A 16,074-nucleotide genomic window follows, 5' to 3' on the forward strand; every position below is an offset into this window, starting at 1 on the left:
CTACATAGCATTTAACTATGTCTGGTCCATGATCTGTCCATGGTTAATGTAGTAAAGACTGTGGGTGTTTTGTAGCTTGAACCTATCGAGCAAGTAAATGGCTCATTAACTTACAGAAAATGTAGTAAAGTGTGCGTGGCATAATTAGGTATGAGGGACGTGTGACCAAACTCTTTAATTAGATTATGGAGTGCATTTACATGAAGTGAATCCATACTCATTTCAGAAGAGTGGCAATTCTTTCAAAGCTACATGGAAATGTTATGTATTCGTAATATAGAATGTTGTTCAATGTACCCCATGTGTTCACATTTACAAATTGAAAGTACTTTCTGTTTGGTCTAGTGTAAAATGATCATCATCTTCATAGTGTTCATTGTTTGTACTTATGTCCCATTTACCCGCTGTAGCCTGAGTTCTGAGTATAGATTGCTACATACACACATTGTAGCTGTTTGCTACAACACACATGCTAGACGGAAGCAGGAAATTTGGGCGCATGAGGCAGGTGGACAAAAAGGGCGCCGCCATTCACTCCCATAATAAATATCGTTTAATAGGCGCCCAACAGGAAAAAAGGGTGCCGGAGAAAAATAACGTTTTAAAAGCGGCGCCCGGAGACTTTTAATGTTTTATAACTGCTTCTCATGATTACCCATTATTTAATGATTTATAATTTTTTAAATATTATTTTTAAACGAAAAACAGTACAATATTTTTTTAAAACATTACTTTTAAACGAAAAACCGTACAAATTTTTTTTTAAACATTTTTAAACGAAAAACCGCACCATATTTTTTTTAAAACGTTATCAATGCTTATCACAGGGGGTCTTAGGTTTAGGCATCACAAGGAGGGTCTTAGGTTTAGGCACCACCAGGGGGGTCTTAGGTTTAGGCACCAACAGGGGGGTCTTAGGTTTAGGCACCAACAGGGGGGTCTTAGGTTTAGGCACCAACAGGGGGGTCTTAGGTTTAGGCACCAACAGGGGGGTCTTAGGTTTAGGCACCAACAGGGGAGTCTTAGGTTTAGGCACCAACAGGGGGGTCTTAGGTTTAGGCACCAACAGGGGGTCTTAGGTTTAGGCACCAACAGGGGAGTCTTAGGTTTAGGCACCAACAGGGGGGTCTTAGGTTTAGGCACCAACAGGGGGGTCTTAGGTTTAGGCACCAACAGGGGGGTCTTAGGTTTAGGCACCAACAGGGGGGGTCTTAGGTTTAGGCACCAACAGGGAGGTCTAGGGGTTAGGGATAGGTACAGGGAGGGTTCTGTGTGAGAGTAGGGTTAGGTATAGCTTTAGTAAAATTCTTATTAATGTTTTATAAAACGTTATTATAAATTTCACTTTTTAAACAGGGAAGATTAACGTTTTTAAAATTGCCGATTTCATACACATTATTTAATGATTTATAACTTAATAAAACATTATTTTTAAACGAAATATAGCACAAATTTTTTTTAAACGGTATTCATGATTATCGTTTAAAACCCTGCGCCCTTTTTTCCCGGCGCCCTTTCTTAACGTACGCATGCTAGACATGGAGAGACAACTCTTATGTACAAACACTGGCTATGCATTACAACCTCTGTTTACTGTAGAGCTGAAGTGGAATTCCAGCACAAATATTTTTCATTGTTATTTATCTTTGTCCGTATCATTGTTGAGGATTTTCACCTCAGTGCCCCTCCCACACTTTATTTCTCTGCATATTTGATTGCAACACAGGCTTGGAAGCAGCAGTGGGGTCAAAGGAACCACCTGATACCAGCAGATGTCTTTTTGTCTTGCCTTGAGACCCTACAAGTGTTATGGAATCTCTCCAGTACCGACACAGATAGCTAAGCAAACTTTACCTGGTTTAGTCATTTCTTACATCATCCAAATGTAAAAAAAATCTGGAGTTACACTAAATAGGGATACTACCTCATTTTTAAATTAGGTGTTCAATTGGAAATTTTCACTTGAAGTCTCCTGTCCGCATTGTTCATAATCAACAACACCACTATCGTGTTTTTAGGTGTATGATGTCACCTACTCCTCAGCACTGCACAAGTGCACCTTACCAGCTGAGAAACCTCAATCTTCATAAGTCAATTTAGAGGTCACTTTAAAACACACGGTGCTTGATTCACTAAGCGGTGCAAACTGTTTAGCACGGGTGTGCTAAACAGTTAGCACGTGAAGTGCCGTTCGCGGACTTTTGCGCGCACAAAGTGCTGCAATTCGCGTGATCGCGGACTTTTGCACGCGCAATTTGCCGCGATTCACGCTGTGAATTGTTGCTGTGAGTAGTATTTCAGTTAAAGAATACCTTAATACTGATAAAAATGCCTCTAACGTTAATCTGAACTTGCTGTATCTGTTGCTTTGCCCAACATCACTGTGCTGTCAAAACTGCTAGGGGATGGAGGTCAGACTGTCAAGTTCTTAGAAGAATGTACTCTGAAGCTTAGGAGGAGGTCTGTGCTGTGAAAAATCAATGGCTATTGGGCTCCTGTCCTGGTATTTTAAAGGTCATCAATAACTCTTGACTAAACTTTAAGGTGGTGTTGGAGTATAAAACAAGAGAAATGCCCGCAGCATACCGTAGGAAGATAAGATCCAGATGTCTTTATTGGTATATCCAAAAGACAGGCTGGTAGTTGACACATTTCCAACACACAGGTCCTCAGCCATCACTCCTAGGAGCTCTGTCTGAAACCTGTCAGCATCCAGCCTGTTTTTGGATGTACCAATAAAGCATTCTGGATTTTATCTTCATACAGTGTGCTGCAAGCATTTTTCTTGTTTTGTACTGCTGCCTCGTGGAGAGATTGCCCGGCACCACTAGTATGTGAAGAGAGAATGTAGCGGTTTGCCTTTCTAGTTTATCGGCATTAGAGTATCCTTGCTGTTACACCATAGTGGTGGCCACCACTCATATTTTTAGAACTTTGTGCATGTTGTACATGTGCCATGATTTAATCGTAAGTATTGAGAGTAAGAACAGTATTATGTAATGGGAGAGGGTATCATGTATGCCGAGTGGGGAGGGATTGGGGCTGGTATTGCATGTCAGATTGGGATCTTTCATGGCATCTGTACTCTAGTATGGGAAGAGGAGACATAGCAGAAATATAGATTGTATATTAGGTATGTGTTTTTTTTTACTTTAAATTTCCCTTTATTTACCTGCAAATACTTTACTTACTGGCCATGAAAAGTAAGTAAGCAGTATAAGTACAGGTACTCTTCAAATGTTATTTACTAAACAGCTCATTGACTGAGAAAACAAGCTCAGTGAAGGACCTGAAAAGGACTTGGAGAGTGCAGTTGTCACATGTTTGTTTCGCCGCACATAAAGCTGATATTAACAGTATCACTAAAATGTACTTACAGTACCTACATCAGGATTGTGATGCTGTCTTCACTTCATAATTCTGCTTTTGTCCAAATTCCTTCTCCTAACCCAACCGACTGTAGTTTTGTGTTCCTGACACATAACCTTAAAGAGGAACTCCAGTGAAAATAATTTAATAAAAAAAAGTGCTTCATTTTTACAATAATTATGTATAAATGATTTAGTCAGTGTTTGCTCATTGTAAAATCTTTCCTCTCCCAGATTCACATTCTGACATGTATTACATGGTGACATTGTTACTGTGGGCAAGTTATGTAGCTGTTTCTAGCTGCTCTGGCTGTTACAGACAGCTTTAAACAGCCTTTTCCTGTCTGTGAACATTGTTACATTGTGGCAGTTTGCCCAGAGTACCGCGGTATTCAGAGCCTCTTGTGGGAGGGGTTTTGAGCACAAAATTAGTCACACAGCGCCCCCTGATGGTCTGTTTGTGAAAATCATTGTATTTCTCATGTAAAAGGGGGTATCAGCTACTGATTGGGATAAAGTTCAATTCTTGGTTGGAGTTTCTCTTTAACCTCCCTGCCTAACATAATGACTTCCTTAACACCTATCAATAACCTCCCCATCCACTTCCTTATACGTAAAAATGACTTTAATTTCTAACACTAACCTTTACTAACATAATTCCCACCTTAACTCCTAGTCCTAACCTAACCATAAGAATTAAATACTAACCTCTCTAAGCCACATCCAGTGACGTAGCTAAGGAGATATGGGCCCCCAGTGCAAGTTTATAATTGGGCCCCCCAAGCACTATATACATGACATTTGATACGGCGCACCAAAATCTGCCAAGAACAATCAAAGCGTCAGAGGTGCAAGAAGGGGACGGGGAACAGTTTGTTAGTGATCTCTACTATTCAAAGCATCTATAGAATTCATTATTATCAGCACAGGGCCAATAAAGAGCTAATACTGCAGTTTAGGGAGGGCCCCTCTGGCCCAAGGGCCCTGATGCAGTCACAACCTCTGCACCCACTATTGCTACGCCACTGGCCATATGACTAACACCCCCTCCTTTCCCCAGCGACAATGCTAACTGCTAATTCCTAGTGAAAAACTGAAACCATTACCCACCTTCCAGCATCTTCCATTCCCATGCCTGTGGCCAGTATATCATGGTCAAATGAACCTCCTACTATCAATAATCTATCTTAACATTTTGGCTATACAATAATTGAAACATCACTCCCAAATGAATCTCCTTCTGCCAATAATCTAGCACAGCTTTTAAACTATTCAATAGCCATAAAATCTGCACTAACAGTAAAGCAGTGTTTTGCATGTACAGAATGGCTGCTTGACACCTCACTAATTTGGTGCCATGTAAAAGTAAACTCATCGGATAAAGGCTTGTAATTAGGAGTTAATACAATAGCTGAACAATCTTGCACCAATCATCTAATTATGCAATTACGCTATTTCACTCCTATTCAGAGCCGGATTAAGGCTAAATGGGGCCCTAAGCAAAGTAACTGATTTGGGCCCCACCATCATGTCGTAATAGAATCAGAAGATGCAGCTGCACAGCAACATGCCGCACACACCGGGGCAGCCGAGCTACTGGTTGCTATGGGCAACAGCCCGCTTTCCTCTGTGGGTGCACAATGCAGGGAATAGCAGCAGCAAAATTCAGAGTGAGAGATAAATGGCTTGGACATTTGCACTCAAGGGCTTGGGCTCCCCTCTGAAGAGGGCACCAGATATCACAGCAGCAGCACTTTCGACCCTGCATCTCCAGCCAGGCAATAGCAGAAAGCTCTGGACACCGCCAAACCGGAAGCCGTTCCCCAGACAGAATTACATAACCACCACCGAACAACCGATTTCCTCCCAAATTAGACAGCCAACATGCAGCCTCCATCCCAGTGAATACGATAGTCCAGAAGAGAAGGCAGCCGCAGCGGGGGAGAATGACAGCACCAGATGACTCACATTCACCTATTGCGATCCAAGCAATAGAGGTCCCCTCATCCGGAGCCCATCTGTCTCCTCTAGAGTGCTGCTGCTCTGTTACTTCTACTATTACTACTTCCTACTTACTGTCTGATCTGAGAATCAGGAAGTTCAGAGCGAGCGGCTGCACTGTAGAAAAGACAGATGGGTTTCAGATGACGGGATCTCTATCGCTTGGATCATGAATAGGTGAGTGAGCGTTTGCCATCTGCTGCTATCATTCTTGCTACAGCTGTGGTTCTCTGTGGGAAGGGAGGGAGGAGTGGGCAGCGGCAGAGCGCACAGTAGCAGGAGGGGGACCTAGGAAGAGAGCCTGGCTCTGAAGACAATCAGCAGCGCATGGCATCATTTGACAAAACAAGACAAGACAAATAACATTTATATCGTGCTTTTCTCCTGGTGGACTCAAAGCGCCAGAGCTGCAGCCACTAGGACGTGCCCTATAGGCAGTAGCAGTGTTAGAGAGACTTGCCTAAGGTCTCCTACTGAATAGGTGCTGGCTTACTGAACAGGCAGAGCCAAGATTTGAACCCTGGTCTCCTGTGTCAGAGGCAGAGCCCTTAAAGGGACTCCGAGCAGTGCCAGTGGGAATGCCTTTAAAGAAAACCTGTACTGAAAATTAAAAGTCAAAATAACCATACACAAATCATACTTACCTGCAGTGTAGTCTACTCCTCAATCTCTTTTTCCTCTCCTGTGTCCTGTTTGTCCACTGAGATCAATGGAATTCTCTGTCCTCCATTTTGAAAATGGCCATTACCCCATAACAGCTTCCTGGTCAGCACACAGTTAAACTGTAACATCGTCCACTTGAGCCATAGGGAAACATGGACACATCAGTTCTCCTCTCAGCTGTAACTGACAGCAACTGATATATAACTGACAGCAACTGATTTATTTCAGTTCTGACAAAATGTTGTCAGAACTGGAAGGGATCACTGTAAGAAGAAAATGGGGAGCTTCTGAGAGGAACTGATGGTTACCTCGTGTTTATTTTAAATAATTTTACTCAGTACAGGTTCTCTTTAAGCATACCCACAACTAATTAATTACATCCTCACACCTACCAGCATGATGTTTGTAATTATATCCCCCTGGGTTCCTTATATTTCATTGCATTGTGCTGAATCGAGCTGCCGACTTTGGAGAAAAGTTGTCCTGTGTAATACAATGTAACTATGGAAAGATGCATATCATTTTGAAGCTCTCTTTCTCCTCTTTCCAATGATAAATAAACTGCCACCCTACGCCTTTTAATTTTCGCTATTTTCGCGATCGAAATTGCCGTGGCCACGATTTTGATCGCAAAAATATTGAAAACTAAAAGGCATAGGGTGACCATTTATATATCATTGGAAAGAGGAGAAAGAGAGCTTTAAAATGATATGCATCTTTCCATAGTTACTGCACTGCTGGTTTATGTGGTGATGGGGCCCCTTTGACTCTGAATGGGGCCCCAAGTGACTGCTTTTGTTGCCTGGTCGGTAATCCGGCCCTGCTCCTATTAAACAAGTTTTAACCTTGAAAAAGAAAACAGGTCTGATAAACAGAGAACTAAGTTGTGGTAAAATCTTAAAATCTCATATGGGGCGATTTACTAAGCCAGAGGATTGCAAATGGAGATCTTTTGGCGTAGTATGGCAATACTCACAACTTGTGATGTGATCACATTGCCAGGGTAGGGAGCGGCCAGAATGTGCAGGAACCATTGCACCGTCCTGCACATAAGAGACTGTTCCTGGCTGTATCAGCAGCTGTGCCCGTCTCAACTGAAATGAGTGGGGAGAAAAGTGCATGCACATGCATTGCCATGAATTGTAATACCTAATCTGCACTTCTCCCTATAATTTATCAAATACATTGTTTGATAGCCCTATAGTGCAATCTGTTTCAATACCTTTTTTTACCACCAGCGGTGGTGAGAAGCAGGGTGCATTGCTCAGCACTGCTGAATATCCTAACAGGGAAGCCTAAATAGCCATTAAAGGTGGGTGACAGTAGACCTTGCCCTCGGGGTCACTATCCATTTACACCACATCTCTCTCTTTACCACTCAGAACCAGATAATGGTATCTCACCTGATAAATGCTGAACATGATGTGTCTTTCTATAAAACTTGTCCATTTACAGAAGTGGAATGTTTAAAGTCACATGCAGGCAGTAAAATTTTTAGTGGTATCTTGTAAACATCAAAAATACCATCCCTGTAGTCATAAATGTAACTTTACAGATGTCAAAAAGAAAACTAAAATGATGGGATTGCTTTTAAATGTACTTTTCTCCATTTCATTCGCTACATCAGGTATAAAATTCCAGTGAAACCAACCCTCACATGTAGCAGGTTCAGTAGTAAAATGTATGTTAGCTAAAGGTTAATTGTTAATTTCTGCTCTATACAGATGCCCGCACTACAATTTTAAATACTAAAGTACAGTATGTATGTGATCTAGAACGGTTCAACACTATAGTGTAACAAGGTCTGTCCTTGCACATATTCTATCCCTTCCATCTTTAGGGGTAAAAAACATATAACTTTGTTGGTGCTTATTTATTTTCATAAACCGTGCAGTGAGCCTTTGCTCTTATTGTATTGTCTTAAAGTCCCCTTATGTTGATATTGCAGGGGGGAAATTAGTCTCAGTTTCTTATGATATTCGGGATTCAGTGAGAATTATTCTCTTCTTGGCTCTTTTACCTCCTGTTCTGGAGTCTCACTTCTTTTGCTACTTTATAGGTGTTTTCAGGTGATTTGATATCACTAATTGTCCCATAGGAAGTGTGGGGTGCCATTAGAATTGATGGTAATGGCTATGCAGATTCTGGGAGGTACACAAAATGTAATTATGAAATGTTCCTAAATATCTTGTTTAAGGCAAATTGTGTTTTAAAATAAAACTGTATTGCATCTATATTACCTTCAACAGTTAGTATTAGTTGTCTCTTATTACAGGTATATTGTACTATGCATGGTAGTTAGATATATTCTTGCAGAGTTTCATCTGTTTTTTTACTGATGTTTTGCATGCTATAGCAGGACACTAGTTAAATGTAAATGGCTATACAGAGCTATTACTACTGTGCAATCTATTATGCAATCCTTAGTCTAGGAAGGACTTCTAAGACTGTTATGCATATTAAATGCTGTATTTGTATGCAATATGTATAATGTAACAGGATACATTTAATGTAGATTCAGAATACATTATCTGCACCACGCAGCCTGTCTTTGACATTGTGATAATGATGTACAAACTTTATACTGTGTGTAACAATTTAGCACAACTTTTATGCTATGTAGTAAACTCCACTTATATAACATGAGGAGGAGAACGAAATGAGAGGCTTTCAAATACGTTTACTAAAAAAAAGTCTTCTGTCAGCTGTGTAGAAGTTGACCCTAAGCTGTTTTTCAGGTGCATTGATGCTTAACATAATGTATTCTGCCCTAGTCTTCATGTAAAAAAGCAGACTGCCTCGTGTTAAACATTGCCTTGTAGGTAATAAGTCCCTAAACCCTCAGACCAATGAATGTGCTACGTTTTACATGGGAGGGTGGAGAAGCAATAGATGGATGCTTCTATCCAGTAATTTTGACCAAGCTGGTTTGGTTAAAACTGGTTCCCTGCCATATAAATATTACGTTTGCGTACCTTGGCCTATTGGGGATGTACAATTTTCCATGCTTCTTGTATTCTGAGAATACGGTCTGCTCTATAGTGGCTTGCTAAAGAACCTAGAGCCACAGGGATAACCCAAGCAGATCAAGCCATTACGTCTAGTAGTCTGTCCACAAGGGCTATGTCTTCTGATAAGGAGGATCTGGAGAACACCTTGAATGCTAGAAGGGACAAACTGCGGGCACCAAGCCGGAACTCTGTTATTATCAACCAAGCTGTTAATCGAAGTATTTTTACCTCAACAGTTTCTCCGGCTGCAGAACGTATCCGTTTTATTTTGGGTGAAGAGGATGAAGGCCCAGCTCCCCCTCAACTCTTCACTGAGCTCGATGAACTGCTATCCGTGGATGGCCAGGAAATGGAATGGAAGGAAACAGCCAGGTGAAAACTTACTCTTTAGTTTACTCATAAATCTATATATTCTGATATGTGGAGATTTGTTTATATAAATATGTAATTCAGTCTTTCATTTTGAGTTATTGTGCATTGGCTGCTACATAAAGCATTATAGCAGTTATTTGGGGGGGGGGGGGGGGGGGGGGTGTTAAAATTAGCTAGTACATCTAATGGTGTTTTTAATGGCTAGTAGCCAGTTCCTTTCTTCTGGTTCAGATTATGCCATTAGGGGCTTTTCAGACTGCATGTGCTTTGATCTGATACAATTGGTCGATTGTACGGACACCGCCAGGAGAGTAGAAATCATGGTGCCGTTTTTCTCGCTAAGGGCTTATTCAAACTAAACTATGCATGCACAAAAAATTTCATGTAAGTGTTTCCCGGCACATGGCCTGCATGGTATGGTGCGTTATATCGTGGCCATCGGCACAATATAACCTGATAGGAAATTGCGTGTGCTGTGCGATTAAGTGTTTCGGGATAGATTACGATGCAATGTGCGGAAATGCTTTCTGTACTGTGAACAGAAACATAAAAGTCAATGGACTTTCATGTGTCCTTGCAGATTGTACACAATGTGAGGTGTGTCATAACTGATGGTTACAGTTTACAGTGTGAATAAACCCTAATTTTATAAGAATGTGATCACCATATGCAAACACTGTCTTGCTGCATTTTTTCTGCACTTGCATTTGTGTTGGACTAATGGGAATATGATAAAATACATACAAAATGCAGTGCTATGCAATTTTCTAGATATTTGATCACAAACATAATGGCAAATTTAAAAGTCATCCAGGACACACCCGGACGCAAGTTAAAATTGGAAAAATCTCTGTCACATCACAGTGAGTTTGCAATATATAGTGGAAAAGGGCCCCAACTATATGAATGGGAACAGAAAAGGTACCTGTGAGCTCACAACCGCAGTGGCTGTGCTATTCTTTGATATTCATTTTACAGTTTGCCATCTGACATGGTTAAATTAATGTGGGAGGGTTCTATAAGGAGCTCAAACAGTGCTTCTTTCACACACTTTTTTTTTTTACCATGAGGTTCAAAGTTACAATAAACTGCTAAAAATTGAAATAAGTTGTGATTGTTTTCAGCTTGTGATATGCCTTATGCATGATCCACTTTAAACTCAAATCAAACACTTTATAAAACTGATCATACACATTTCCTTGCAACCTGTAGGACAGTGTTAAATTGCTTAGGCTGTTTACTGACTGCGTCCCACCAGGGCTCAGTGGTGAGCTAATACTGAGTGGAGTGTGAGTGACACGTGCAGCTACCTCATCAGTTTGCAGTGACTAGTCTGTGTGTGTATATGGTAATGTGTCACATTGATTTCATGCTAGGGTTGGGGCATGGAGACAGCTGCTATCTAAGCACCATCGTTTGTAATTCCATCTGAGAATTATATGTGAACACTCTTGTCATCCAAATGTGGTCCTGCTGCTCTTCAGACTCATCTCTTGTGTAAAGAGTACTTATTTGATTACCAATTACACTCCAAGCCCAGCATGTCATGGAATAGGCTAAAGGCATAAGCCATTGGCTCTTTTACTAGTTTCATAACTACCTTATAGCTTGGGATTGTTTTTTAGTTTTACACTGTAGAAGATATATTTGATCAAATTGTGACTTGAAAATGTTCTGTTGTGCTGTCCTTGTTATGCATAGGAATTGGTTGTTATGCTTTTTAAATGCTTTTGACTCATATTCACAGCTTACAGGGCAAATTCACTTTTGCATCTAAGGAATAAAAAACACAAAAAGTCAAGGATGCAGCACTCATAGCAAGAGTTTTTTTCTATGATCCTTTAGTGTAAAAAAGATTTTAGGTCCATGTTTTCAATTCTTAAAGAGGAACTGTAACGGTAAAACGTCCCCTGGGGGGTACTCACCTCGGGTGGGGGAAGCCTCAGGATCCTAATGAGGCTTCCCACGCCGTCCTGCGTCCCTCGGGGGTCTCGCTGTAGCCCTCCGTACAGCCGTGACGCAATATTTACCCTCCTGGCTCCTGCGCAGGCGCTCTGATGGCTGTCGGCTCCGAAGTAGGTGGAAATACCCGATCGCCGTCGGGTCCGCTCTACTGCGCAGGCGCAAGTCTCCGGCGCCTGCGCAGTAGAGCGGACCCGACGGAGATCGGGTATTTCCGTCTATTTCCGAGCCGAATGCAGCCACAGCTCCCCCGCTGGGGCCAGCAAAGGTAAATATTGAAATTACAGTCGGGCCTGTCGCCGGCTGTTCAGAGGGCTGCAGCGAGACCCCCGTGGGACGCAGGACGGCGTGGGAAGCCTCATTAGGATCCGGAGGCTTCCCCCACCCGAGGTGAGTACCCCCCAGGGGATCTTTTTCAAGTTACAGAGTCTCTTTAAATAAGCCAACACATAAATCAATGGGATTACTCAATGGTACAATATTTTCTACAAACAATTTTAGGAAAAGTAATTCTGTAGAATTGTTTCATATGTCTTCCCTCAACTTGCGGCTGGATATTGTAATGGTTAAGGCCTCTTTCACAGTGCGACGTTAAAGTCGCACATTAGAAAATGTTTTAACGTGGACTAACGCACAGCAATACTAAGGGCTTGATTCACAAAGCGGTGCTAACCCAGTTAGAGACTTTAGGGGCCTGATTCACAAAGCGGTGCTAACAGTTAGCACGCTGGTGAAAAACCCTTTATCATGCCTAAACTCAGTTTAGGCATGATAAGTTTAGGTGTGATAAGTTTAGGTGTGATAAGTTTAGGCGTGATAAGTTTAGGCATGATAAGTTTAGGCGTGATAAGTTTAAGCACCAACTGGGTTAGCACCGCAGTGCACAGCTGATCAAAAGTTTTGCGCTAGCAAAGTCTGCTGCACTTCGCATAGAATTTAATGGCGCTGCTTTGCGTGCGGGACTTTGCGCGCGATCTAAACTTATCTAAACTTATCATGCCTAAACTTATCACACCTAAACTTATCACGCCTAAACTTATCACACCTAAACTGGCTTTTCCCCAGCGTGGTGCAATGGTTATCACGCCTAAAGTCTCTAACTGGGTTAGCACCGCTTTGTGAATCGAGCCCTAGGCGTGATAACCATTGCACCATGCTGGTGAAAAGCAAGTTTAGGCGTGATAAGTTTAGGTGTGATAAGTTTAGGCGTGATAAGTTTAGGCATGATAAGTTTAGGCATGATAAGTTTAGATCGCACGCAAAGTCCCGCACGCAAAGCAGCGCCATTAAACTCTATGCAAAGTGCACCAGACTTTGCTAGTGCAAAAATTTTGATCAGCTGTGCACTGCGGTGCTAACCCAGTTGGTGCTTAAACTTATCACCCCTAAACTTATCACACCTAAACTTATCATGCCTAAACTTAATACACCTAAACTTATCATGCCTAAACTGAGTTTAGGCGTGATAAAGGGCTTTTCACCAGCGTGCTAACTGTTAGCACCGCTTTGTGAATCAGGCCCTAAGTCTGTGCAACATTCACTGTGCACACATTGCGTTTGTGTGTAACGTGTAGCATTATTAGAAAGTGCTGCATGCTGTGCGTTATACATGTTATTAACTGCGTTGGACTGTTTGCACATGCTGAGTAATGACCTGGAAGCATACTTTTCATTGCCTGTATGCCTACGATAACAGGGCATATGCGACGTTAACAGGGCATAGAGTTGCATTGTGACATTTTTGGGATGTTGCGTTGTTAGTTTCCTTTGCGACTCTAACGTCGCATCAAAATGCAACGTCCGACTGTGAAAGTAGCTTAAGGGCTCTGCCTCTGACACAGGAGACCTGGGTTCAAATCTCAACTCTGCCTGTTTAGTAAGCCAGCACCTATTCAGTAGGAGACCTTGGGCTAGACTCCTTAACACTGCTTCTACCTACTGAGCGTGCCAATGTGGCTGCAGCTCAAGTGCTTTGAGTCTTGTCTGTTATTAACTGGTTCTCCTGTGTTTTGTGCATTTTACACATTGGTGAACTGAAGGACTCTAAGCTCAAGTTCAGTTCAAAAGAGAAAATAATATGTTTGTTCAGCCTTACAACCTTCTGACGTCCTAATTTAAAACAATTCCATTTTATTCAGTCTCTGTTCTACACAAAGGGGTGTATTCACGTAATCTCCATAAAATTGCCATGTGCAGGCAGAGCATTGCTATTTTACATGTGCTTCTGACAGTTATATAATCGGCATGGCACAATCCACATCACCTATGTAATGCATTAGTTGCGCAACATGCGCTTTGTAACTGTCAAAAGTATTGTACTTGTAATGTTTCCCTGCACACTGTAATTTTACCAAGATTCCAGGAATACACCACAATTCCACAAACATGTTTTCAAGACAACGGATAAAATAAGAGCCCACACATATTTTTGTTGATTAGTTGTTGATTATCTTCTTTAATGACTAAGAAAAAGTTGTAAATAGCAGCAGTGACATGGTTGTGTGTTTTAGATTAAAAGTGACCATGCATTACTCAATTTGCAGCATAGATATCAGGCAGATTTGATCATAACAATCGAATATGCCAGAGATTGATGCCGCAATGTGGCCGGCCAATTGTAATTTCGATCAGTTTCTGGCCGAATGTTGGAAAGTTCATGCTCAAAAGGGTTCAGTCGGGTGCATGCCGTTAACGGTACTTGATTTGCAGACGATTGATGGACCTGATGGACCCTTGGTCGTGCTCCCCTCATGTGTAATGTGTACCCCTTGGACCTATGGAGAGTGGAAGTGGAGCTTAAAGGGGTTCTGTGGGGGTTTGGTAAGGATAAAAACCACCACTTACCTGGGGCTTCTATCAGCCCCCTGTAGCAGTAATCCGACGCCGTCCTCCTCCGATCTGCCGTTCCTGGCACCGGGCATAATTCGTCTGTGATAGCGGAATAATGCGCGTTACTGTTCGCATCATCGGACGCTTACTGCACATGCGCAGTACGAAGGTTTCTTGTACTGCGCCTGTGCAGGAAACTTCTGATGGCATGGGCGGGAGCAGGCACGGCTGCGCAGCCACAGTTGGACGGCATGCCGTGCTACACCGGGGCCGGAGGCGGGGAACGGCAGATCGGAGGAGGACAGCGTGGGATATTTCTGCTACAGGGGGCTGATAGAAGCCTCGGGTAAGTGGCGTTTTTTATCCTTAGCAAACCCGCACAGAACCCCTTTAAGCTTACCTGTCCTCTAAAGCGCCTCCTCCAGTGTTTTCTTCTCTTTATCACCCCTGGGGGCGCCTGTACACAGTGACTTGATGGCACATATGTGGTCACGTCACGCACATGCCACCAGGTCGTGGGGTAAAGGCACCCACATGGGCAATGAAGAGAAGAGATGGGACACTGGAGGAGGTGCAGCAGCAGATAGTTGAGCTTAAAGAGGCACCACAAAAACATATAGAACAATGCAAAAAATTATCAAGATTCCCAATTTTATGTTAATTTTCCTGGTTTTAGCAACAGAAAAAAACTTTCTGTATCTATATATTACTGTATATTGTTGAGTAGCCACACCCTTCCGGTGATGTCAAGTCTAGGCTGATAAGCTATGCGCCGTTCTCGGCGCTTCCTGGTCAGTAAGCCAACAACTATTCAGTGGGGAGACCTTGGGCAAGGCTCCCTAACACTATTGCTGTCTATAGACCGCATCCTAGTGGCTGCAGCTTTGATGCTTTAAATCTGCCAGAATGTTCTGTGCTCTTTTCCTAGTGCACTCTGGGAGACCAGGTGATTTTTCAGTTTAGCTCAGAACACACAACCATTCCTCAGCAATGCACCTTGCCAGCTTTAAAGCTTTACATTTAACAATGTAAATCAGGGTGTGGAAAGATTTTACAATGGGCAAACACTGACTAAATAATTTGTGTATGAATATTGTAAGAAAGTTTCCTCATCATGTTGGGCAGCATGGTAGCATAGTAGATAGCAGATAGCACTCTCGCCTTGCAGCACTGAGTCCCTGGTTTGAATCCCAACCAGGGCATCATCTGCACAGAGTTTGTATGTCCTTCCCTTGTCTGCATGGGTTTCCTCTGGGCACTCTGGTTTTCTCCCGCACCCCAGAAACATACAGATACGAAGTTAACTGCCTTCCTCCTAAAATTGGCTTTAGTCTATGATAGACACAAGATTATGGTATGGATTAGAGTGTGAGCTCCTCTGAGGGACAGTGACTCTGTACATCGCTGTGGAGAACATCCGCATTAAATAAATACTATATAACATAATAATTACATTATTTTCACTACAGGCCCTCTTTCAAATACTTATCATGGCCCGAGGGGAACACATTACAAGGGGGAGACCTGGGGGGCCTGGCAGGCAGCGGTGGTTACAGCATGAAATCTATTGAAGATCTGAGTGCACTACACTGGCAGCAATACATCCAAGAGGGATCTATCTCATGATTCTGCTACCCTCTGCCAGTGCATGGGCAACATTATGCTGTGGACTGGTCTTGCATCTGAGTGACATGGAGATACAGTAGAATGTTTGCAGGATAGAGTGTATGGCACATGTGTCGAACTCCAGGCCTGGAGGGCCAGATCCATGCTAGTGTTTAGGATGGACTGAGAAAGAAAGGAATGTGTTCTACCTGATGGACCACACCTTTCCTGATTCAGGCCTCTTGCACACTGCTTGCGATTCC

The 16,074-nt window shown here is 42.5% G+C and overlaps 1 protein-coding gene across 9 annotated transcripts in view; it reads left to right on the plus strand.

The window, feature by feature from the left end:
• SLC4A4 (solute carrier family 4 member 4) overlaps window positions 1-16,074 on the plus strand; it is a 403,790-nt gene that overhangs the window by 251,439 nt on the left and 136,277 nt on the right. For all 9 annotated transcript variants that reach the window (XM_068233367.1, XM_068233376.1, XM_068233372.1 and 6 more), the window contains one exon: window positions 9,280-9,415. In XM_068233367.1, coding sequence (XP_068089468.1) covers window positions 9,280-9,415 — 136 coding nt within the window. The remainder of the gene's footprint in view (window positions 1-9,279; window positions 9,416-16,074) is intronic.

The sequence above is a fragment of the Hyperolius riggenbachi genome, chromosome 1 (genome assembly GCF_040937935.1).
Source record: "Hyperolius riggenbachi isolate aHypRig1 chromosome 1, aHypRig1.pri, whole genome shotgun sequence".
Lineage (NCBI taxonomy): Eukaryota > Metazoa > Chordata > Amphibia > Anura > Hyperoliidae > Hyperolius > Hyperolius riggenbachi.